The sequence below is a fragment of the Corapipo altera genome, unplaced genomic scaffold, assembly GCF_003945725.1.
Source record: "Corapipo altera isolate COAL_440 unplaced genomic scaffold, ASM394572v1 59, whole genome shotgun sequence".
NCBI classification, from domain to species: domain Eukaryota; kingdom Metazoa; phylum Chordata; class Aves; order Passeriformes; family Pipridae; genus Corapipo; species Corapipo altera.
Genome location: NW_020884917.1, coordinates 6246099 through 6272998, shown reverse-complemented (window position 1 = coordinate 6272998; position 26900 = coordinate 6246099). Strand labels below are relative to the sequence as shown.

Sequence of the window (26900 nt, the reverse complement as noted above, 5' to 3'; positions counted from 1 at the left end):
ATTGAGAGAACCAGGACCACACATATTTCATGTATGCACTGTAAATACTTTCTGAAACTTGTATTTTAAGTTTTTTTATTTATATATTTACTTCATCCATATATATCTTCCCAGTGATTTACCCCAAGAAAAGAATCCTTCTATGACCGTTATTCTGCAAAGATCACTTGCATATAAGCAATCCCCACCCATAAACTTGAGTTCCATTATCCAGGTAAGGACAGAGGATAACAGAAAGAAAGGATGAAAAAGCAAATGAGACAAAACACAGGGCACTAGATGCTTCTATGCTGCTTTACTCCAATTCTAAATCTTGCTTTTACTCTTGCTATCTATCCCTTACCTCCAACAGTCCCCTGACACAGCTGACCCTGATACCAGCTCTGAGAACCACAGCTGTGTTAGCTGAGCCTGCCCAGTCGTGCACAGGCAGGACAGTGATGGAAGGTGTCACTGCAAAAATTCCTCTCTTCCTATATCCACTGTATCCACTTCTTAATGCTGCATTGCCTCAGGTTCTCAGCAACTACTAATCACACTTCTGCCTTGTGCTTCTGACCTTTAGAAGTGATTCCTTCCAAACGAAGCAAAGCAGGTCAGTGTGAGAAAAAGTGCCAAAGAGATTTACTGAAACCAACACAGAAATGGCCCTTTTTAGATCCCAAAGTCGCTTCTGATCCTTTTCTGAGAAGGAGAACACTGAAGACTGCTTGAAGACTGTTTCTGAGGAATTACTCCTAACAGGAGAAAACTAAGGTAAGCAAAAGACACATTGATGTCTAGGGACTATTTCACACTGTCAACTGGGCCTCAAAGGAGATAATTTATTCTTACCTAGCCCTCTTAGAAGAAACTTGTCTGATTCAACATATTTATGGGGAAATCTGACTGTATGATGAAGAAAAGCATTTTAAAATCAATTTCTGGTAATCAATTATTACATCAATGAATGAACTACTTTTTACCATTTTGGCTTCCACAGTGGAAACTAACCATTTTATTTGTAATTTTTCTTTTGTGTCTGCTTTACCTAATGCTGCAACACTTAGGCTTCCAAAAGACTAGAAAAACACATTTTGAAGTTTATCAATTAATGAAAAAGAATCTCAGCGTTAGATTTGAAGGACTCTTTAAATCTACCAGATTTGTAAGAGTGAAATTCAATTTTACACCAAATATATATATATATATATAAATGTATATATATAAATATATATAAATCAGAAATATATGTATAACTTATCTACATATATGAATCACAAAGACTACGACAGAAGTGAAAAATAAAAATGCACATGTCCAACCTTTTGTCATAAACAAAAGGTTTAACTCTGGTATACATCTGCCTTCCTGACTTTATCAAGTAGCATTACACTGAAAAACTAACCCTACAGGAGCACACGGATATGGACATAGAATGAGCTTCTTTCATTTGACCTTGTAGCAATCCAGAAAAGAAACAACACTAGCAAGCCACTTCTGTCAGTAATGCTGTGTTTTTTTCCCTCCTATGGGCTGATAGTTAAGCTTAGGACATGGTAACAGCCCAGGCAGAGGCTCCAGCTCAGACGAGCACACTATACCCAGCACTCTGGCCCACTGTTCTCAGCTGCTGAGGCAGAAGCAGCACAGATCTGAATCACAATGCCACCCTGGTGGCATACACAGTTCACAACCCGCTTACCTGAATTACTCACCGCATTGCTGAAGACTGCCTGACAATTTGCCAGTAACCTCCTCTGAAATGACCGGCTGCCTGACCGGTCACACAGGGACAGTTCCCTGTGGGTGAGCATGAGGCACGAGTACACAGTCAGATGCTCGCAGTCACCATCCCTCACCCCAAGGGAACAAGTCCCAGTCCCTGTCTGGGGGCAAGACACCCACCTGCCCGGAGTGAGTCTGCCTTCAGGCAAAGGTGAGACCTCACCACAGCCTAATGGCTCTTGCAACCTCCAGGCCAGTGCTGCTGCTCAGCATGGCACAGGCCAAGAGCAGGACTGCACTCAGAGACAAAGCCTGTGGCTTTGGGCAAACTGGTACCCAGATCTCCAGCAAGGTAACAGTGTGGACAGAGAAGTCCATGCCCATCTCCAAACCTGATGCTGTACTTGCTCTTGCAGCAATAAAATGGCTTCAGTTTCCCATTGTGTTTCACCAGGGTCTGACAACATAGCATTTGTGAACTTGCCCTTTTAAGTTGTTCCACCTGATCATTCTGCACATTTTTTTAAATAAGTCCAACGTGTTTATTATCAATACCAAATATATTAGAGCTTCTCCTTTTAATTTCACTATAACCCAAAGAGACAGTAACATAACCTACCTGATTTTATGACTAAAATCAAACTACACTAAAATCAAAAAAACAATATAAATATTATAAATGAGATAAAGATTAATTTTTTTTAAATTTTATCCCCTTTTTTTTATAGTCACTGATATTTTTATTAAAATGTGCCTACTACTTGTATTTACCTAACATTAGAATTTGTCGATAATAGAAGAGCAACAAATTGCACAGCGATACCTATGGCTGGGCCCAACAATACTGCAAGAACCACATGCATTTCTACATATTTCACGATGAAAAAAAAAGTAGAGTTCAGCTGGTATGATGCACTGCTCTGTCTTAAGAGTACAGTATCAAGCTGATGAATGGAAAACAAGGCAGAGGAGTAAACCCATATGAAAAAAAGAAAGTAAGCAGTAAAAAAAGTGCTCTGTAATAGGAAATATTTTGTAAAGTGAACAAAAAAATCAAAAGCTAGGCAGAAAAAGATCCTATGTAGGTGTGCTATAAAGTAAACATGCAATCAGTAAAGGAAATTACTACCTCTCTCAGTTCTCCAATTCTGCGAAGTGCTTTATCCTGACTTTGACTCAGAATGCTCTTAAGAAAAAGGGAGAATAAAGATCAGGTGTATTAAACGTAACTTATAAAACATATAAATATATAAATAAATTCACAGAATTGTACTTCAGCAGAAGATGCAATGATTTGTATTTCTCTTTCAAGTAATGCTTGATGTGTAAGTATTATCATAAATTGCCAACTGTGGGTTGGCAATCTATCACCTGAACTCAGCTGATGCAAAAAAAAAAAAAGACTGGAGTACAATAGCTTCACAGTTATTTTGATAAATCAGTATTAACTTGGTTTCCTTAGAAATCCCAGATAATAGAATCTTTTGTTATACGCACACATACAATGCACTGAAAATTACATCTGCATTTGCACTACACATTTTAAGATTCAAAAAAGCATTCAGGCAAGAGAAGATGAAAAGTAATTCTTACCTGTAGTTTCTTCTTTTCCCGTTGGATAACTTGATAAGCAGACACTAGCTAAAACAGAAATTGGGTAAAATGATGATAATGCATTAATTAATAGCTACTGAAATAATTTCCTTAGTTGTATCACTGTGTGCATTTTGAAACTCTTCACTTGAGAACACTCTGTTGACAGAAGTGTACTTAAATTTTCTCAGTGTTTCCTTTTTCTATCTATAAAATACCTCCAATGTTTTAAAAAAGAAGTCTACATCACAAAACAGTGATGTTACTCAGCATTCATGCAGAGTTTTCCCTTTGCTGAGAAGACATACCATGCTTCAATAAAGGGGATCAAAACCCAACAGTATCAGAAAGTTACATCCCAGACAGCTACCCCACAGGGATGTCCATTTGAAAGAGTGCATGTCCCAGGGAGCTTAAGTAAAAGTAATTTTACAAAGAGTATGCATTAAAAAATACATTTACAAATTTCGCAAAAAAGGGTCTGTGTAATGTTCTCATCCCATGTGCTTTGCATATACCCAGCATACAGATAGACTAAAAGTGGACAATATTTCTCATTGTAAGCTGACAAAGGATTTAACAAGTAACTGCACAATTTAGTTTAATTCAAAATTTAATTACAATTGCCAAACCTGAAGTATCATAATGGCACTTGGAACTAGAATATTCTGTTCTCAAATTGACGAAAAACTAAAGGAAAACACATCTAAAACAGTCAAACTAGAAATCAATAGGTCAAAATATAACTTCAAATTATTATATAAAATAAGATTTTTTCAAAATTACTTTTAATTTCAAAGTCATATTTATTTCGCATTTAAAAAGAAAACTAAAACTGCTATGGATGCTTTCCCTCACCATATTTTTGAGATGCTAACTCTGTATCCTACTTTAAGAGAGAAAAAATATTTATGTTTTAATTACTCATTATATATTGAAACTACTGTCACCCAAGCTCCAGCAAAGCAATTCTTTCCAATTGAACTAAAGAAACAGAAAAAACCACCAAGCCTTTCTGATACAGAAAATTAACACTTACTAAACAGACTACACTAATAAAAAAAACCAAACAAAAAAACCCACAAAAAAACCAAAACCCCAAACACCAAAACAAACGCACAAATTGAAGAATTTTCACTTTAGCAATACTGTTTTACACAAACTTTAAAAAAATACCTACTATGCTAGCTAGAAGAGAACAAAAAATTAATGGGAGACAACTGTTTTTTCAGGCATATGCTGAATACTGCAATTGCTGTATACATATTTTAGATTCCAGGGATTTTGACACTAGTAGACAAAAGTCTGCACAGCAATTTTTGTATTTGAGGGCAGCAAACATTAAAAGAACTGTAAAAAAACAGTGCAAACATCCAGTTTTAAATACAACACACACTTCAAAAAACAACAAACAAAAAAAGCCAACACAAACAAAAAACCCCCAATCCTAGACAGCTTTACTTTCCCAATAATTCGGGAAATGAGTAGAAAAACTATTCATATCATTGGTGTTCACTAAAACAGCAAAAGAAACGGTCCTTGAATTAATTCCTTACAGGGAATATCTGGAAATGATGGAGAATAGAACTTATTTCTTTAAAACAAAATGCTTGCCTATTGTACGTGCATAGAATATACATTATGCACTTCAAGAAAAAGTTTCAGAACAAAAGTAAATTTGCTGTCATGTGAGTACAACTCATGCTCAGCTCTGTCCTGAACTCCACCCTCTGCTACAGGCTTTCCGCTGAAACCTTAATAGGCCTACTTTCTGTGAGTAACCACTAACTAACCTCTACTGCTGACATGAGGAAATTATTTATAAACAAGAGAAGAAAAGGATTTCCATGTTTTATCACTGGAAAAACATTTGATCTCTCTGGAGGTCAATTTGGATTATAATTTAACTTCCATGTAAGGTTTAAGTTGAAACATTATCCACTACTGCAATCTTTGTAAGCCTCATCTTTTTCCCCTCTCTACCCAGCTAAACCAGTCACTACATTCCCTACCTCTGAGTATTTTACCCTATAGTTGCCCAAACTGCGCTCCATTCTGCGCAGTCGCTGCAGCAACTGCTCTTTGCTGAGGCTGTCCATATTGCCAGGAGGCTCTTCTGTTTCACTTTCAATGTCAGAAGGTGAGTCAAATGTGGGACTGAGGGCATCCAAGTCCAGTCGATTCAGCGAGTCTCTCGAAGAACTTCGTACCAGGGACTCTTTAGAAGAAGAGCGGAATAGGGTCTCTTTCACCGGGCTTCGAAACAAAGATTCCATGGAGGAAACTCGAAGCTGAAGCCTCTGGGTGAAAGACTGAGTGTCACTTAGCTGCAAAAATCCAAAGCAAGTCATTATTTCTGCACTGCTTTTAGGCAGACAGACACACTAAAGCCCAGGAAAGAGAGACCTGATCTGGGCAACAAAATGACTGTTGCCTAACACATGCATGACACCAAATACACTGTTCTAGACCAAAAGATTCTGTGCTATGGTACTATGTACTGCTGGTGCTACAGAAGTGATTCAAAAGCATTACTGTACAATGTCGCCCCTATGATCAAATGTTGGGATACATGTACCAGGAGCCACGGTTAACTCAATTTCATCAAGCTAAAGTTTTTCCCAAGACATATTAAATGATTTACACTTTTACCACTAGTGACAATACTTTTAAGCCTATCAGTTCTCCTTCAGGTAGAAATTAGCTTTCCAGTCATGCAATATGCCCTGTACTCTTGAAAGCGAGGTTAATGCTCTGTATCCCATGATGGCTGTGCAACAAGATGCATCTCAATGCAGGCAGTCTGCTAACCTACCAGTTACAAAAAAAACCAAACAAACCTCCGCACATCAGTGACACCACTTAATACCAGCTAATGGGATTACACATAAACAAAATACCCTAGTATCCTGACAGGCAAGGACTTATCATCCCTACTCCAGCATGAAGATACATACTGGGCACTTAAACCAAAGTAACATAAAGACAACACAGCAGGGAAGGAGGAAACAAACCCCCCATATCCTCCACATACCTGTGGGGAGGCTGGTTCACTTCCATTATTTTCTGTGGATCCGCGAAGTGGTTGTTTAGTTAAGTTCTACAGCAGGAAAAACAACCATTAGAAGGAACAGACACTACTGTAATTCGCTGATTCCTAGAAATACCATCTGTACTTTTACCTTGCCTGTGTTTTTAGTACTTTCTTTACAACGTTTATTAAGAGGTCTTCATGCAAACAAGCTAGTTTGTTAAATTCAGAACAGACTGCTGCAATATACAGAACTACAAAGCAGCTATGTGTGCATGGATTAGTACCAGACATCTGCAAATGGTGATATCTCCAATTAAGTTACTTGGAGCGATTATTTATATAACATTTATGTGCAAATCAAAGAAACACCAAAAAGCCAAAATGACAGCGGGAAAAATCTAATTGATGACTAGTGTTTACAGCCAACATGAGTAAGAGTTGGTTGTAACACCGTCTTTCTCTGTTAAACTGCATTGAGGGGGGTGGAAACTAGCTGGAAAAAGAGTGCTGGTAACAAGCTGTTTTAAACTCCGAACAAGCAGAGGAAGAAAATTAAACTTTCAGAAAAAACATATGGCAAAAAACTTCATGTGTACATTCCTCTGCACTGCCAAAGAAAGAAAAACAAAACACACACACATAAAAAACCCCACCCAAACCAACAAAACCAACACAGCAGAAAACAATTTGTTTATTTGTTGGGGTTTATTGTTCATTGGTTTTTTGGGGGTTTTTTGGTGGGTTTTTTTTTTTACATTCTGTTCTTAGTCTGTCTATCCTGCTTTTCCTATGTCCTATGTTCAGGTGTTTTCTAACCAACTCCAAGTGACTGGAAGCTGGATAACGTCACAGTTTTCAAGAAGGATGACCCTGGAAACTACAGGTCTATTAGTCTCACTTCAGTGACCGGTAAAATTACGGAGAAAATTTTTCTGGGAGTTATTGAAAAACACCTGAAAGACAACATAGTCATTGGTCACAGTCAGTACAGTTTCACAAGAGGAAACTCCTGCTTGTCAAATATGATTTCCCCTTATGACAAGATTATCCATGGAGCTGACCAAGGAAAGCCATTTGTTATAAACTTTTTAGATTTCAGTAAAGCTTTGGATACTGTCTCTTACAGTATCCTTCTGGACAAAATGTCCAGCACACAGCACGCGACGGTTGAGCAACTGGCTAATGGGTCAGGCACAAAGAGTTATGGGGTAACTTCACTAAGAGTAAATGGGTAACATTAGACTGGTGACCTGTCACTAGTGGGGTTCCACAGGGCTCCATCTTAGGCCCAGTTCTCTTCAACAGCTTCATAAATTACTTGGATGCAAGACTCAAAGGCACACTAAGTAAGTCTGATGATGACTCTAAATTGGGAGGAGCTCTCGACTCCCCCGAAGGTAGGGAGGCCCTGCAGAGAGACCTCAACAAATTAGAGGGCTGGGCAATCACCAACCGTATGAAGTTCAACAAAGGAAAATGCAAGGTTCTGCATCTGGGATGGGACAACACTGGGTGTTCGTACAGACTGGGGAAAGAGAGGTTGGAGAGCAGTGCACAGAAAGGGAACTGGGGATCCTGGTCAACAGAAAGTTGAATATGAGTCAGCAGTGCCCTGGCAGCCAGGAGGGTCAATCGTGTCCTGGGAGGCATCAGGCACAGCATTGACAGCCAGTCAAGGGAGGGGATTGTCCCGCTCTGCTCTGCACTGGTGTGGCCTCACCTTGAATATTGTGTGCAGTTTTAGGCACTGCAATACAAGAAAGATATTAAGCTGTTAGAAAGTGTCCAAAGGAGGGCAATGAAGATGGTGAAGGGCCTTGAGGGTACTTGGTCTGTTCAGCTTGGAGGAGACTGAGAAAATATCTCATTGCAGTCTACAACTTCCTAAGGGGGGGCAGTGGAGGAGCAGGAACTGATCTCTTCTCCATGGTGACCACTGACAGGACCCAAAAGAATGGCATGAAGCTCTGTCAGAGGAAGTTTATGCTGCATATTATAAAAGGTTCTTCACCCAGAGGGTCGTTGGGCACGAGAACAGGCTCCCCAGGGCAGTGGTCACAGTACCAAGCCTGACAGAGTTCAAGAAGTGTTTGGACAACACTCTCAGGTACATGGTGTGATTCTTGGGGCTGTCCTGTGCAGGACCAGGAGTTAGACTTTGGTGATTCTTGTGGGTCCCTTCCAACTCAGGATATTCTATGACTCTGACCTATACAAATCCAGACAGTTTTATGCTCTTTAAACCCAGTCCAACTGAATTAGCAACACATGCTAGAAACCATCTTGGACATGAATGACATGAATTGTCCAAGAGAAGCAAAGCACTGAGGCATATCAAACAAAATGGGGTAAATTCACTTAAAAGCAGTGTAACTCTTAATTTTAAATCCAGCTGTACCCTGAAAGTTAGATGCAAACTGAAAAATTTAAGGTGTACATATAACTGAAATTTGAATCATAATCCCCCTTGTATGCATCTGCCACATAATCACATTCACAGCTTCTACCCTGGACACGCAGATAAGCATACCTAAATATTAACAAGGCAGAGGAATGATACAGTGTAAAAGGGCTTTAAAAAGGTCTTAAGGAAGTACAAAAATACCACAGAAAGAAGAGAAATTCAGATAGTTAAGGAAAACAGGGTACTGAGCAGTCACCCAGATGCAGATGAAATTAAATGAGTAATAACCAGAGATACAAAAAGTCTGAATTTGGAAATTGCGCTTCACCTGGCTTGAACAAAATCTGCATTCTGCTTCAGAACACTATCCTGTGGTGGTGGATTTATCCCTAGTGGATTAACAGCTCTTACTGTGTTTTAATCTACAGCACTTCCACATTTTATTCTCAGCTCCCTTACCTGTTCTTTTTCGTTTCCTAATTGGAAAGTTAATAATAAGGTAATCCAAATAAAAAATTTTCTGTTCTACAATTTACAAAGCATCTACCACGCTAGTACAGGCCTGACAACAGAGGAAGACAAATACTTTACCAAGAATTACGAACTAACTGCATATACTCTTTCAAAAATCATATATTCTGATATACATAAAAGAGAATTAAAGAAAACTATGAAGGGTTTGTACATATAATTCATAAGAATAATTTAATATTTAACATCTATTTAAAACACAAGATTAAGTAGACTTATTAAATTTAATAAGGTTTTTATTAATATAAAACCCATGGATGCTGTTCCTTTCTTTGAAGATGCTTAAAAATCTGCCATTTAAGGATTTACAAAGATCCTCAAAAATGTAATTTCAAAACTAAACTAATGCTGCCACTTTTAAAATTCTCCTACTTTTTATGCTGGCGTCTTTGTACTCAATCTGTGTGAACAAAAGTAGAAACTACATCTGGGGTTTAGACTTTCCACTGGCATAAATAATAAAAGGGATACACTGGTAATCTTTTGTATAAAAACTGGACCGCCATAGGTATGTAGCTGCTACAAGACTACATCATTGTGCAATGGGTTGTATTCAGATGTCCACACACTGAAAGCTACTATGAATGGAAGTTGCTATATGTAAGTATTGATTCAAGAGGCTTTCAAGAGCTTAAATGCCCTAGCCTTTCATAAGTCTTATGAGAGCTTTCAGCAAAACCAGAATCGCAGAGCACGAGCAGGCATTTCAGACGCCTTAAACCCAGCTGTTACATCAGGGTTTTTGGAAACCAAGGGGAGTGTCTCCTCCACAAACTCATAGAACATACACATCCATATACTTACAATCTCTAATAAAAAGGTTTCTTTTTATTATGAAGATGTATAAATCATAACTCAGTTTTAACTGGAGCACATTAGGGTGTTTTAGTGACATTTACACCTCCTTACTTCCCTATTTATGAAATGCAAACTAATTCATCTTACTTATTTCTCAAAGGTATAAGTAGATTAGTAAGTCTGAAAAGTGAAAGCTTAAATGTTTTAATTTAAAAACATTTTACTGTTCTCCCTCCTTCTCAGGTATTCCAAAACTTAGTAAATTAAGGAGGGAGAAAGGAAAGAAAGCTTAGTAGACATTTTTTCCCCTCATTTCCCTTTCATTTTTCTTTTAAAAACCACATATTGTCCAAGAATATTTTGAACAAAATGCAACAAAACCTATGTAGCTTAGTTAGTAACGAATTTATACCAACTTCATCTACGCCAAAAAAATCCTCAGTTACAGTCACTTCTCTATGACATTCACTCTCTTAGATCACATATCAGTTGCATATACACAGTTTGATTTAGCAGAATTAATATGCATTTGTGTGTGTTGATGAAACTTTCCCTCTCCTGCATCTTTAGTTTATCTAGGTTTCCCAAACATACATAATGTAGGGTACTTTTTAATATAATTGTTTTTATAATCAGACATCCCATTCTCTATTCTCATTGTTTTCTCCCCCTCCCAGTTCCTACTGTGAGAGTATTGCTCTAGAGTTTTCAGAAAGCTCAGAGAAAAAAATCAGTTTTACAGGTAACATATTATTAATACACACTGGTACACATTAACAATAACTTGTACATTATAACTATTTGTTATGTATGCAGTCTTGTATATAAATATGTAAGCCAGTAAATATGCCACTGAAGTGAATACTAAAAGATCATATAAAGACAACATTTGAGCAATCACACAAATACGTTATTTGCAATAAAACTGTTTTAGAGATATTCTGTAATGTAGTGAAAACCAAAAAAGGTTAATTTTGCAGTGAATCTTTAAGTAACAATTGCTGGATCTCAAATATGGTCAAAATATCTAGAACTGAAAAAAAAATTTAGTAACTATTTTGAAACTACAGATTTTCAGCATGTCCTCTTTGGTCCCCATCAAAAAGTTCAATCTTGAAAACACGACTGAAATAGTAATGAATCAGTGTTTTAAGGACATGCTCTAAAAAAGCATAACCATTTGCAACAAATTAAGACTTTCCATGCATCACCATTTTAATCATTAATCATTGTTTCTGTCCAATCTTGCTTAGCCTGAGAGAGAAAAGTCCAACACAACATGGTGTGTTTTGCTCTGTCCACCTCCTTATTAGATTTCTATCCTGCTACAGCTTTCAGTGACTTGTCATTTTCAGCTCCTGCATGACCAGCAAAGAGCAATTACTCAACCAGAAAAGCATCAGGGATGAGCTGGGGCTCTAAAAAATACTGTGATTTGACTACAGACTCAGGAATGCCATGCCTCTGAAGCATGTGAAGGATGCCATTCCAGACATGTGACAATAGCAAGAATACAGCTTTGTATGTGCCTATGTTAAAAAGCGGAAGTCTGCTTTCGTCCCTATGCCTGCTTCTTTCTCTTCACTTCTCGTCTCTTCTCACTGAGCTTCTCCACTTATACACGACGAAAACAACAATTCCAGGCAAAGAAATGTATATTTAAAATAAAAATCAATTATTTTAAAAAAGGCTAGTTATCCTGACAATAATAGCTGCCAGGGTACCAACTAGATATAGATTAATTTCAAAGTCTATGTGAAATAATTATTTCCTGCTAACATTAGTAGTAAATTACAAGCAACCTTTACTGTACACAGCAAAAAGCATGTAATTTTTGCACTAAACCAATCTCAATGTTTATCCTATCCATTTATCTTGAAATATATACAGACATATACAAACATCAAATGGAAGATTCTATGCAACAAACATACAAACTTGTGCAACAATTATTTAAAAGTTGTGTAGGGTACGGTTACCTGTATAAGAGAAAACGTTAATTTTTTTTATGTTACGATAAATTCACATCATACAGCACACCAGCCAGGAGTTATCAGGTACTACCCCTGTGAAATTTAGTGCAGGGTTAGCAACAAGGTAGTTAAGATAGATGTCTCTGTGAGAACAAGCCACAAGCAACACTAGGTTTGCCTTCTAGTACATTACTCTCCTCCACCTGCTAAAGGCATTACTAAGAGGGGTGGGAGGACTCACCACACTGTCACTCTGTGGCTTAGGTTGTTTGGTGGGATCCAAAGCAAAGATAGTATACTCAGAGAGAAAAGCAGGTTCTGCTATCATTCCGGCTAACAGCTGTCATTCAATGCAAAAAGGAGGAAAATGAAAATAAATCAAGAAATAAAGAACACTGCACAACTTTACTCATTTTTCCATGCTATTAAAAACATAATAAAACAATACAGTAGTTTATGAGACAACAGATATTGATAAAGGCAGGACATAACCAGAAAATATGCATTAGATCATTTCAAAACAGCCAAAATACAATTTTTATCATTTGGTAGTAAAGAAGCACGCAATTTAAAAGACAGATCCTAGTTTAGCCAAAGATAAAGAAAATGTTTCAGGCACTTATACTGTAACTTTTTTAAACTTCTGTGTATGAGTTATCATCATATACCACTGAGCCCTATACACTCTCAGTTATGCATGAACAACCCACTATTCAAAAAATTCTATCAGTATTTCAGTTACATACACTATAAATTGCTTGCTTTTGACTATTTATCGTCAGTGCTCTTATACACTAGAATTCTAACTACATTTAAAAAAATTCCTTATATTGTTTTTAAACTACTAGAACACTATTTTGTAAAAATACCACAAGTTGAATTAACCATTTCATCAAGTCAGTATCTAAGAAGAGATTTAAATCCCTAGAGATGAAAACATGAAGAGAAGGAGACTGGAATTTGAATTCAAACTGGATATATATATATTTAATGTAATGCAATCTAATGCTGTTAGGATGTGTAACAGACTTCAAAAAAATATTCCTCTCATGATTATACTCATTTATATATAAGTTCAAGGTTCTTTCAGCCTTTCTTACAGCCTGAGATTTCAGAATTGTGCTGTCTTCTGACTGAACCAGAACATGAAATAAAGCAAAACTGTTCTGAAATAATGAGACAAAACCCTATATCAAGTTACTAAATACTATTTTTAGGAACCAAATAAAATACAGTGTAAGTTAAGAGTTTGATTTACTTTTTTTTCTGACAGTTACATTGACTCCAGTGCTCTAGTAGCTTACTTACATCAATTCAAATTGAGAGAAGAAAAATATTTTCATATGTAAGATCTGGAACACTACATGGCTCTCAATTTATGTTCACAAAACCATTTCAGAAATTGTAGTAAGTGGTTAATGTTCATTGACAGCCATATACAATAGCTTCTGATTGTTGGATTTGCTAGTAACTAGCTAGGTCTGAGAAACTCAGCTGAAACTTCTCACTTTTAAGTTGCTACAAAGACTAGCTGCTAATAAAAGAGATGGTCACATTTCTCCCGCTCCCAATCTTTTTCACCCCTCTGGCCTCAACACACTTGCCCTCTGCATTCACTGTGGTTGCAAACACTTGCTGAGTTTTGTGAGACTGGTCACCAGTCTCAGCCTATCAGAAGTGTAATGCTTAAAGAGTAAATTGTGTTAAAGTTCCTGCTATATACATTCAAGTGTGTAAAACTGATAGAAGTTTCCTTATCTGAGCTTTTAGACAAAGGAAAAATAAGAAAGCTGGTAAATGATAATGATTCCAGAAAATCTTCCTCCAGTGCTGACAATTGTAGAAGCTTGTAGAAGCCTTGACCCTGCTATGCATTTTGCACACGTTCCTCTTCTTGAAAGGATATATGCCAGAAAAAGAAAGAGGCAAATATTATGCATGCACAAGTGCACAAACATACAGCAGCAGTACTACAAGCATGAATTAGAAGCACGCAAATTCTCCACCACAAATAAAGTTATGAAATCTTTTAAGATAGAAATTACTTTGTATGTTTGGAGAGGATCAGTTAAGATAAAACACAGTTTGCAAAGCACTGATAAATGGATTACAGCAAATATTATTAACCAAAAGATTGTGAACATTTTCAACATGTAACATATATTATCTTCAGCTTAGTTAAGTCACTTTTAACAACATGACTCAAGAACTTCAGGAATCACAGGTGATTTAAATTATCTCTTCATAGTAACAGCATGCTAATGCTTGTTTCTCAAAATATTAAGTTGTGACATTTCACCATAGCATTACTTCGCTTTATCCTAATTCCATTATTTAGTACATCAAACAATTTTTATTAAAAATAATTCCTATTTGATCTCTAACAAGTTCACCCCGCTCCAAAAAAAAAGATGGACTGTCAGTTTGCTCAGCACCTAAGAGCTGTTAGGATTTTTAGTCATCCCTGGAAGTCCACAACCATGTTATTGCAGCCAAGTTCTAACAGGAGGCCTAGACTTAAATTCTTTCACAAAACATTAATTACAACCCCCAAAACTTACAGGTAAGAGAGAGAAAGCTTTAAACAATGGCAGGAGTTAATTTTAAAAATCCACTCAAAACTACCGGGTAGACTGATATAGAGTATATGCAACTCCTTTTTAGCAAGATTGGAAGATCCAGGCTATCCACTGCCTAAAATATGCCAATCCATATTATGTTATGATTTTGAGAAAAAGAAAGAAAAAAACTTATGAATATAAATTGATGCAGCACTGCTTGAGTTTTTAGACATACAACTCCAGGGTCTCTATCATAATTAACAGTTTACACAAACAGTAGAATGCAATTAGCAATTCTGCTAAGTTTTACAGATGTTGATCAGATACAAGAACATTTCTAAATAATCTCAGCTTCACCCTGCTGTCGACTGAGTAGAAGCAAGCACAAAAGGGAAGGAGTCAACCCTACAAATAAAGAAGAACAAAATACAGTACTGAGGCAGAACAGTAATCACTGTATCAAAATGAAATTCCAAAGTATTTCTTCTCCAGTAGCCAAGAGTTTCACACTTCAAATAGCTACCAAAGACAGAACATGTTCAGTCATGGTCCAAGAGTGTTAGTTCTTTAACATATTTAGAACTGGCTGTATCTACCCATTAGCGAGTTCACCCTCTGTTCTCGGATGTTGGGTGACCAACAATGAAAATATTTAAGGACTGGCTCACAGCATTTTGGTTACTTTGACAGGTATGTTCTTATCATTAAATTATAGGCAGAGTTCTCTAGTGAGTCCTGTAATTACACTACTTAATGCTTCCCAATATATACATGTGTTTTTATCTGCATTTTTAATTTTTTTAATCATCTATTCAATATGGCTTTAAGAACTAGCTGTCTAGTTAACTTGGAGGGGGGATGTTAGGGAAAGGGGTATTAAAAGTAACTAAAAATTGTTCACCTATGCCTGGAAAACAGGCAAGAAACCACCTGCTAGTCAGGCAAAATTAAACAATATTACCACAGGATTCTTGCACTTAAGGACTTGTCCTAAAACCTACTCTGAATTATCTTAGTAGCTTCAGAAACATTAAAGACATCTGGTGCTATACTGTCTTACGTATCACTAGCACCACTTTAGCACTAGGCCAGTATAGTGATAAATAAAACTAGACAAGTGGTGACTCCAAGCGGGATGAAGCATACCAGAAACAGAGCATGCAAAGATGTAATTGTTTAATTAACCTTCTCTAGTCCTCTGAATGCCATCACATCACACTTGAAGCTTGCTATGGAAATCCTAGTAAGATCTTCCAAAATTCTGTTTGAAACATACTCTGGAGGAAGCGGCTGATACACCTGGAGTCTGTGCTGCCATTCAGTGGGACCTTGATAGGCTGGGGAGTTGGGCAGAGAGAAACCTAATGAAATTCAACAAAGGCAAGTGTAGAGCACTGGACCTGGGGACAAATAACCCCAAGTACCAGTACAGGTTGGAGGCTGACTATCCAGAGAGCAGCTCTGCAGAGAAGGACCTCAGAGTCTTGGTGGATGAAAAATTGACCATGAGCTGGCGGTGTGCCTTTGCAGCCAGGAGGGCCAATGGGATCCGGGGGGACATTAGGAAGAGCACTGTCAGCAGGTCGAGGGAGGGGATCCTTCCCCTCTACTTAGCCTTAGTGAGGCCACACCTGGAGTGCTGTGTCCAGTTCTGGGCTCCTCAGTACAAGAAAGACAAGTTGCTTCTGGAGAGGTGTTAGACACCCGACCAGTTACTACTGGGTCAGAACCACCTTGTGGGGAGTGTGTGTGTGTGTGTGTGTGTGTGTGTGTGTGTATGTGTGGAGGAGGAAGGATGGGTCGAACCTCATGGAGGTGAGGTGGCATTGCAGCCCTCATGGTAGGCCCCTGGAGCCCACATGGGGAAGCCCCAGGGTAGCTGTCAGTCACCAACAGCCCAGGAAAACTATAACACACCATACCTCCTGGAGTCCCTAACCCAGTGCAGATTGGCAGGGCCAGTGAGGATACTGCCCCCCACCCTGGCCTGGAGCCCCAGAGTGGTTGGTGGCCTAGAGGGGTTGGCCATAGCAACCAGAGCAGATAAAAGCATAGGTATGTCTTTGCCTTGCGTCATGGTCCTGCCACCTGGATTTGTAAGAGCTGGCCTTCTACAAGGTTTCTGTGGTAACTCTCTCTCCCTCTTTCTCCTTCTTTTTGCTCCCTCTGCTTCTCTTTCTTTGTTCCTTTCTTGATGCTTAGGGTGGCTTGGAGCTGGAGGGATTGGATTTTGATTTAAATGTTGTGGATTAATAGTATATACTGAGTCAGCACTCTGGTGGAACATTTTGTCTAGCTTGTCTGGTGTCCTTTTGAACTTTGGCCAAGTTCCCTTATTTGCTGCCCTAAACGAATAAAGAAATCCCTTGAGAACAAATCTGTGGCTTATTCTCTTGACGCTATCTCGAGGTATTAAAGAACCCTATATTCATATTTTAAAGTAAAACTCCTAACTGAGTCCATGAGCTGGTAGCTCCCAGAGCTGGAATCTTACAAGAAGGTACAGTGGAGGGCCACAAAAATGGTTAGGGGTCTGGAGCATCTCTCTTATGAGGAGAGACTGAGAGAGATGGGCCTGTTCAATCTGGAGAAGAAAAGACGGAGAGGGGATTTAATTAATACATGCACATATCTCAAAAGACGTTGTCAAAAAGATGGTGCCAGACTCCTCAGTGGTGTCCAGTGACAGGACAAGGAGCAGTGTTCATAAACCAAACCACAAAAAGTTCCATCTCAACATGAGGAAGAACTTCTTTTCATTGAGACTGGCAGAGCACTGGAACAGGCTGCCCTGGGAGGTCATGGAGTCTCTCTCTCTGAAGACATTCAAACCCAACCTGGACACGTTCCTGTGTCACTTCCTGTAGGTGTGACACAGGCCTTGCCAGAGGGTTGGACTGGATGACCTCCAGAGGTTTCTTCCAACCCTAACAATTCCGTGATTCTGTGATACTCCAGGGCATATGATCTCCCTAAACCACGCTGATCTTAATCTCAGGCACCAAATTTATAGGCTGAAGGCTGTTAAGGACTACCTCTAGTGCAAGTAGCTCAGTGTACAGCTGCATTGCAAGCTGCAAGTTGTGCCCTGGGTAGGAGGAAATGGTGGGAACCCCCAGCAATGAGCCCTTTGCCCAAAGAAGGGCATGGGGACCTGCTGTGCTGGCTGGATAGTGGCCAGTCACCCAGAGACTCTGCAGAACCCACTGAACAGTGAGAAGACCCCAGAACAAAGATCACCATTGGAACACGCAGACAGACTTGAAAGCCCAGGGATTCCTTTGTTCAGGATCTCAGCTTGGAGGCACCCAGCCTGAATCTGTCATTATGTTGCTGCACCTTGATAAAATTACTTAAAGGAACCAGAAGTCTGGGACTCTGCTGTGGGAAACCTTGGGTCAAGCCAGTAAGAGGAACTTATCTGACAATGTGAGTGTGGGTGGAGAGTCAAGAAAGTCAATCACTGGATAGCTGGAGCTGCCTGTGGCAAACGGGCTTAAGTCCCAGCAGTGAAAGCCTGGGATGGTGCAAGTGTGACTGCCAGAGTGGCTCCTGGATGGTCATACAGGAAAGCTTCCTTAACATGCTGTGATATGGCTGATGCTCGTCACAATATTTAACTCTCATTTTGATTTTTTTTTTGGTACAAAACTTGTCTAAGAGACAAGCCAGTATCTGCTCATCTAGTTCAAGGAGGTAGCAGATTCAGCTATCAGCTAAAGGTTTAGAGTTTCAATTCTTACTGACAAGTAAATCATTCCTCAGAGTAAAATAAATAAATAAATTTGGTTATTTGTCCAAGTTGGGGAATGCTAGGAAAAAAAGTTGTGAATAATTCAGTAATTTTCCTATTTACAAAATATTTATTTATAAAAAGTTTGTGCAATTTGCAACATACTCTTTTATGCCTCATCCCTACTGTGATCAGGGAATAGGAAAAAATGAAGAGCTGAAAGTTCAAGGTTTTCCCTGCAATTAAAGAAGCCCCAGAATCCAAGAAAGCAGAACTGCATTTTCAGAAAGAGGACATACAGAAATCAAATACAAGGTCTTTTCTGGTTTGCTTTTAATTTTCATGAGTGATCTAATCATATTGGTGTAAGTATCAGGAGTTGTAAAATTAAAGTTTACATACATACAAATTTAGTCTTAAATTTGCATGTCAGAAAGGAAAAAAATAGATATATCTGAACCACTACCATCTTTGCATGGCAACATCTGTTAAGAACTACTTCAAATTAAGTATGTCAATACAGGAAAGATGCAGGATTAGCAAAAGTACTGGAAGAATATTATTTCAGCTTGCCTTGCTGTGCTTTATTAATAGCCAATGCTATAAAAATATTTCAATTAATTTAAAAACCCTTTGAAAAGTAATTTTACAGCACTGAAGTGAGACTGAAAAGTACCATGGCTACTTTAGCTGTAAGAAGAGCTATATATATTGTGCTCTGCTGGCACTTCCATAACACTCAAGAGGATGTCAGTGATATTTCGATCTGCATGACTGGTAGGTCATCCACAGCAAGGTCTCAGCTCTTTGCTGTCAGCTGACAGCAAACTAGTTTTGTTTATCTTCTGCAGGTGAGCCCGACTTTTAAGTAACTATATTGTAGAACAAAAAGAAAATTTTGAACTTCCAGCAACTATAGTGAATATAACTGACGCTTTTCACCTCAAATTCTGTTTCAGAGTGAATGCAGTAACAGGCTGAAAAACAAACACTATTCTTCCCCAGAAAAGACTGGAAGCACTAAGTAAGCATATTTTAATCATCTAGGGCTTTTCAAATGGCAACATATGAAGTCAGAAAGTATCCAATATGCAAATTTTCTGAAGAAATTCTATGCGAGTACCAATAGATGCTTTTACCTCACACTGTAAATATGAGCTACTTGCAGTAAGAGAATACAGAACTAGACAGACTTCTTTTTCCTTATACATGAAAAAATTATGAGTTTCTCTGTAACACTACCACTGAAGATCCACAGATCTAATAAAATACAATCTGAAGAAGAAAGCTGGTGTGAAAAAGAAACCTGCTTATTATTCCACAAATGGAGTATATAAGTTGTAGGTTTATTTTAAGCGGATAACATTTTGGAATTTTGAAAAATAAAAAAAAATCTTATCACTGTAGAATATAAAGCAAGAATGTTTGCATGTATGTTTTATTATAATTCTTTGATCAGACTAATGCTGTCATTTACAACTGTAATCCACTCTGAAATTATTTTTATTATAAAAATATTCTGAGTGTAAATCAAAGATTTCACATGCAATACTTGCAACCTTGATATTACAGAAGTAAAATCAAAAATCATGATTATTGAAGACATACTAAAACACAGCCTACAGGAAGGACAGAAAACATGATGAAAAACTACTTTTGCTTAGCTTTCAGTAGTAAAAGGGTTAGCAATTATTCATGTACTGCAAAAACGCTTTAGCACATGATATTCTACAAGCAAATATTTTTAGTGTATTAAACACTGTCCAATGGTTCACTGGAATGCCACTGCCATTGACACCTGTACATAGAACAACTGCCAGGTAAAATGAGAACACTGCAAAAAAATGCCCTCCAAAAGACACAACACCCATGTAATCAAGGTATATATTTTCAGAGGTAGTATACAATATCTGCGTCTTTTTTAAGCATAGTAATACTGCTGAACTGAATTTTATGAAAACGTAATGCAACAAACAAATTTCAAAGATGATTTTATTTTAATTATATTGTCAACATTTATGACAAATATTTGGAGAAATTAAATTTCATGTCTTAATAATTTAAACTTACTTTTAGTAATATTTTCCATTTGATGTAAAACCAGTCCTTACAAAAAAGTAAGAGGTTTTCATCCCTTTAGCACTTTACTACTTTCTAAATTTTTAATTAAAGAATATGTTTCACAAGTAAAATTGTCATGGCAGCACACTAAGACCAAGGATAACTCTAAATCTGAGGGCATTTTAGTACTCTTTTACCAGTCTTAATCTTATTTCTCCTTCTGCCTCTCCGATCACTCCAGTCTAACCCCTGTATTTAGAGATTAATATTCTCCCAATGTAACTTGGCATGTCCTGTGGGAAATTCTTTACTTCTCCTTTTTGTCTGTAAAAGCAGTCTGAAAATGGAGTTTGCTGGGGACAACATTCATCTAATAAAATAAGTGGCTCTCCATAGAAATTATGAACACTTTAGAAATCATTATACACACAGGTGACATGTCAGTAGCATCCAACAAAATTTGGAAATGTATTTATCTTTTAAATATGTTATCCAAATTGTGAACTATTGTTTTTTACTAAATCAAGTGATTAAACTGAAAAAGAAGATAAGCCTTCAGGATCACATACCTTATTCTGATCTGGAATAAAAGCAAACATCTTAAAAAATAAATGCAAGTTGAGGAAAAGCATTCTACCTTTCAATCAATCAATCAGTAAGTTACACTGAATCTTTCCCTTTATTTTCGCACTGAAAAAGAAAGGAAGATTTCTTCCATTTGTGGAGGCAGCACAAAATGACAGACAAAAAATAGTGAATCATTTGCACAGAGGAACATCACTGTCTCATGGCTTCAATACTTCATATTCAACTAAGCTTTTGCTGCTTAAAAAGTCTGAAAACCTTTGCCAAATCTGTTCATTAACCTCTGCACATTATACAATGGATACACAGAATAAATTTTAAAAAGGCACGGAATCTTTTGTTTAGACTGGTCATCAGTGTAACCAACTCTCGGCACCAGCTCACTGCCAGGCTACAGTGGTAGTTCTCATGTGGCAATATGCTACTTCTATACCCTTCATTAAGAACAGAAATTTCTGAAAAACAATAATTTATCCAGGATGACTGCTTGCTGACATTCTGGAGCACCAGAATCTCTCTCCAGGGAGATCTCTCTCCAGGGACAGGAGGAAGTCATTACAGACAGACATACGCATATAGATATAGCTGTGAAAACTCAATACTGCATTTCATAAATATAAATATAAAACAAAACCATGACATACTTTTCCTTTCATTTCTACTACTGCAGGAAGCAAACTGCCAAGCTGTAATCATTGGTAGCGTTCATAATGGAATCTAATACAAATTTCAGGTATAACTGATTATCTCCTGAAGAAAACATGGTGTTAAAAATTAAAGTGGATTGTCTAAATTTTCTGACTAGGAACTCAATACTTCTTCTGAAAAAGTTCACAGAATGATCCCTTATGCTACCAGCCTATTTCCATGCTCAGTAAGTCAGGGAATTTTTTTGTTTGTACTTGTTGGTTTTTTTAATCAAGACACTTCAAAAGAGCCACAGTACTCAATATGAAAAAAGATGAGTGCAGATCATCTTCTCTGTTTGTTTTATTATGCAAGCCAGGGTTACCCATTATCCTAATAGTGATTTTAATGACATTTAATGACTAATAATTTAGGCTCATTTTGATGTGCTGTTTGGTTTTTCGGGAAGGGGATGGGTTGGGTTTTTTGGGGGGAGAGAGGGAGGTGGGGCAAGTATGTTTAAGTTTGATAATTATTAGTGGTCGTGGTTAGAAACAATCACAAATAGTCTGTTTAAATCTTTTCAATCATCTACCTCAAATTACCTGTGCAGTTAACTGGATTCACCTAACTTTTCAACCAAAAGAGGCAAAAAACCAAAGTCTGTCTCTCTGAATGTAACTTCTGTCCCACTACCTCACTGAGTTCAATTCAGGGGTAAGATTTTTAACACCTAAAGACTTAAAAAAAGTTTTCTGATCTGGAGTTAAGCTTAAAGGTCTGTTTTATTAATATTAAACACTTCAGCATTTAAGCTAAAAACTAGACTATTCATAGTTATAAATGCACAGAAAACAGTGAGATTGAGGAATTAAAAAAATGTAATCAAGGACACAAAGTTAGATTTTTTTTTTTAAGTTGAAAAACAGTTCTCAACTGACCTCTTTGTCCAGTGTTACAGTGCCTTCATCATTCTGATCTGTAAATGAAGATGTCCTACTTCTGTTGCCCATTGGTGGAGGTGATTTGGAAAGGACCTACACAGAGATCAGGTATGTCAACAAGTAATACCTTAAAGTCCAGAACTAATTATTCTGTATCATAATTTACTTCAGCAATTACTAACTATAACATCTCAGTAAAGCCTAGTCTAGAACTATTTAAAGAAAAAAACTGTACATGACAAGTTCTACCTTACTACAAAGTCTCCAGAGCAGAATGTGCCACGAATCAGCCACAAGAACATGCAACAACATAGGTTATTTTGATTATTTCTGACTATGGTTCTCTTAGACCACATTTAAAACACAAGCAACATAGTACATAGTACTTAAGGATTAAAAGTTTTGAGATTTGTCAGGGATTCAAGCATTTACAAGCGTAATACCGTCCAATTACTTTTTAACAAGAAAAAATGACAAAAGAAGAAAAAACAACATTTATAAAATTGAATCTAAACAATGAAAAAGGGCAGCAGAAAATGCCACATTTTATTATGTCAATATGTACTTGTTGTTCCTATCAGCACTGAACATCTATTCACAGAAATTTTACCACTTCATGTAGAGTGCTGTTCCAACAAGTCACACCAACCTAAGCCAAATGTAGCTTGCCAGCCTCCTAATTCAAATTTCAAATATAAAATTTTCAGTATAAATGTAATGAGCATTAAAGTATCAACAAGCATATGCAAAAGAAGTAACTAGCAACATCTCTCATTAGGTATATTCTACAACATAACCAGAATGAACAAAAAAAACCCACCAAACCAAAACACCACAAATATTTTAACAACTTTTTGCAGCACCATTGCTGAGGTTGCATACATAAATTCTGCTTTGCAAAATGCTTGCCTCATGAGACAGAGTTAGATGTTCAAAAACATGATTGACAAGAGCATCAGACCACTGAAAAGATATAACCAAAATACACAGTTTTTCAGATAGTTACACATGCTTTATAGCCTAAATCTATAGGTACTTTTTTGTAAAATGTGGATATCAGTGAATTAATGCCAATATAATACAAATTTATTCCTTTCACACCAGAACTATTCATATTCGTTGTAAAACAATGACGATCTATTCATGCCAACAGCCTACTCTCTTGTTATTGCTACCCCCAACCTAATGCCAGGGTTTTAAAGAAGATTATTTCTGGCCCTCATAATACAGAAGGAAATTGATTTCCAAATGCTCATGAAAACTTTGTCACTGTTTAGAAGCAGCATCAACATATATCTTCACCCTGCCCTTAACAGTTCTACAGTTTTCACTGCTGCATTCAGACTTCTTGTCAATTTAGTCATTTCAGTGGCACTAAGCTTCGCAGAAAAAATACGCATTCATCTCATGCAAGGAACAGAAAGATTAAGTAACTGAAAATGGCTAGACCAAAAGAGATGAAACAGGATAGCACAGTTAAGTAAGAAAGGACCAACTGCCTAACCACTTCAAGGCTGACCAAAGTTAAAGCAAGGCTTTAAGGGCACTGTCCAAATGCCTCTTCAGCACTGACAGGCATGGGACATAGAACATCATCATCATGGCCAGTCTTCGCGAACAAATAAGGAAGGTCTTTACCCTTCGAGCCTGCGCAGTGGATTTTTTAGGTGAGCCACAGTGTGCGCTGAGCTGAGCCCACCTTTAATCCTAAGGTTCATCTGCCAGGGCCGAGCGAGCTTGGACAGTGGCAGTGAGGTCCTCAGGACATAGGTTTGTTTAGAGTGACCTTCTCTTAGATGGATGGCCTTACAGGGCTGACAAGCTCCATCTGCCCGGGGGAGTTTCCCTGACCGGGAATCGAACCCGGGCCACGGCGGTGAGAGTGCTGCATCCTAACCACTAGACCACCAGGGGTCTTCAGGACATCGAACACCGCTCCAGGAAACCTACTCCAGGTTTTGACCACCCTCTGAGTAAAGAAATGTATCCTCATGTCAAGTCCAAATCTCCCCTGACAGACACAGCTTCTCCACTTCCCCTCCTCAGGAAGCTGTAGGGAGCACGAAATCACCCCTCAGCCTCCTCCTGTCCAAATCAGACAAATCCAGTACCCTCAGCCTCTCCTCAGAGCCCATTCCTGCCAGCCCCTCCCCCAGCTCTGGTGCCCTTCTCAGGACACGTTCAAGCACCTTCACACCCTTTTTAAATGATGGGGCCCAGAACTGCCCACAGTACTCAAGGTGAGACTGCACCAGCACTAAGTACAGGGGGACAACCACCTCTTTGGTTGGCTGGTGATGCTGTGTTTGATGCACCCCAGGATGTGGTTTGTCCCCTTGGCTGTCAGGGCACACACTGCTGACTCCTGCTGAGCTTCCTGCCAACCAGCACTCCCAGAGGCTCCTCTGCAGGGCTGCTCTCCTGCCACTCCTCTCCCAGTTTAGACTCGTGTCTGGAATTACTCCATCCCAGGTGCATAATTTGGCATTTGGTTGGTCTTGTTCAGTTTCATGTCACTGCTGATTGCCCAATGCAATAATCAATCCAGATCCCTCTGCACAGCTAGGCCTCCTGTCCCACGGGAGTCAGTAGCACCTCCCAGTTTAGTATCATCACCAAACTTACTACCTGTGCATTCAACTGCATCCTCCAGATCACTGATAGAAAGATCGAGCAGAACTGGCTCTAGAATTGAGCCTGACAGATACTTCCCTGTTCACTACAACTCTTTGAGCCTTGCCCTTCAGCCAATTCTTCACCCAGTGCACTGTGTACTGCTCATTCCACTGTTGGACAACTTGACCAGAAAGATGCTGGGAAGAACAGTATCAAAAGCCTTTCTAAAACCCAGAGAAACTAGATCTACCACCATCCATTCATCTACCAGGCAGGTGACCATACTGCAGAAGATTATTAAATCAGTTAAATAAGACTTTCCCTTTGTGAACACATATTAATTGTGTTTGATGCTTGCACTGTTCTTTAAATGTCTTTCAACAGCATCCAGTAAGATCTTCTCCATAATTTTTCCAGGTCCTGGGGTTAGGTCTGTAGTTTCCTGGGTTTTCCTTTATGCCCTTCTTGTAACCTGGGATAATGTTGGCTAGCTCCCAGTCAGCAGGGACCTCCCCAGGTTCCCCAAATGATTGAGAGGGGTCCTACAATAACATCTGCTTGCTCCTTAGCACTCTGGAATGAATCCCATCCAATACCATGAACGTGTAAACATTCAACTGACACAACTGGTCCCTTACACTTTCAGTGTTCACAAATGGAAAGTCAATGTTCCCACAGCCATGGTCCTGACTCGGGGGCCAGGCAGCTAAAATCTGTCAGTATGAAAAAAAAAGGCAAAAAAAGCATTGACTGTCTCATTTTTTTCTTCATCCCTCTTTTTCAGATAATAATCTTCAACAAGTATCAGTCCAAGACACCTGTAATTGCAATAGCATTTTTTTCTGTCAGCAATTAGAAACAGATGTGTTCCTCAGTCTGTGAGGGGCAGACTGCAGCTATTCTCAATCTGACAGATGACATCAGTTAACCAATCATTCATTTGAAAAAAAGAGGACTACGAACACCTCTTCAGAAAAAGTGTCACACTTGAGAAATTTTACACCCAGATTTAAACAGTCTTAGGTTAGTAAATTTAGTCTTAGACACTGCAAGCCAAAGTACAAATGTCAAGTTCTACGTCACAAAGCAAGAGACATGAATAGAGCAGAGAGGGCACGGTGAGTGAAACCTCTCTACAACAGAGTATAGGAAGAAAAGAGCAAAAATTAATGCAAACACAAGTTTCACAAAACTAAGAAACTAAAAGTGTTAGGAAAATTTGGTTTGAAAATGTTTCAACAGAAAGTAATCCATTTTAAGGATCTGAATTACTAAAAGCAAAGTAACAAAACCATATCTCACACTTTCTGCAAGACTCAGGTACATTACAAACCTTCTCATTCCTTCCTCGTTTACAGAATCTGTTTTCAAATAACACATGAAGACTAACCTATTTTATTTCTAAGATTAAATTCAACTATAATTTCCCCCTAGTGTTACTTGAAAGCAACTGAAGAATAAGAAATACTGCAAGACAACTATTTTACACAAAAATAAAACAACAGATGTAATTTTATGCTTCTGCCTTTCCATTCATGTCAACCCTTGAATGATGTGATCTGCTCTGTCCACAGTACAGCAGATTAGCTGTATGGACTAGGTTAAAGCTCTTGTATCAGGTTCCAGGAAATTTGACAACATTAATTACAACAGCCAGATAAAGACTGCAATATACTACGCTGTTGGGTGCACATGTGAGATAGACAACAGGTTAGCAAAGGCATATAGTGCCT

The 26900-nt window shown here is 38.2% G+C and overlaps 1 protein-coding gene and 1 long non-coding RNA gene across 16 annotated transcripts in view; one reads left to right on the top strand and one right to left on the bottom strand.

Moving 5' to 3' along the window:
- Nucleotides 1-26900, bottom strand: part of GOLGA4 (golgin A4) — a 72953-nt gene that overhangs the window by 43651 nt on the left and 2402 nt on the right. For 8 of the 15 annotated variants that reach the window (XR_003529747.1, XM_027655910.1, XM_027655914.1 and 5 more), the window contains exons 2-7: nucleotides 22549-22644; nucleotides 12282-12380; nucleotides 6335-6400; nucleotides 5313-5627; nucleotides 3301-3348; nucleotides 2837-2893 (exon numbers count right to left, since the gene is read on the bottom strand). Coding sequence is in view for 14 of the 15 variants with exons in the window: in XM_027655910.1 (XP_027511711.1) it covers nucleotides 2837-2893; nucleotides 3301-3348; nucleotides 5313-5627; nucleotides 6335-6400; nucleotides 12282-12380; nucleotides 22549-22644 (681 nt within the window). In the remaining variant the exon portion in view is untranslated. The remainder of the gene's footprint in view (nucleotides 1-2836; nucleotides 2894-3300; nucleotides 3349-5312; nucleotides 5628-6334; nucleotides 6401-12281; nucleotides 12381-22548; nucleotides 22645-26900) is intronic. The other 7 variants (XM_027655916.1, XM_027655915.1, XM_027655911.1 and 4 more) reach the window with 6 other exon arrangements.
- LOC113953124 lies at nucleotides 558-26900 on the top strand. The gene is made up of 3 exons (XR_003529751.1): nucleotides 558-756; nucleotides 22569-22659; nucleotides 25952-26900. It is a non-coding gene; the product is annotated as an uncharacterized LOC113953124 (long non-coding RNA).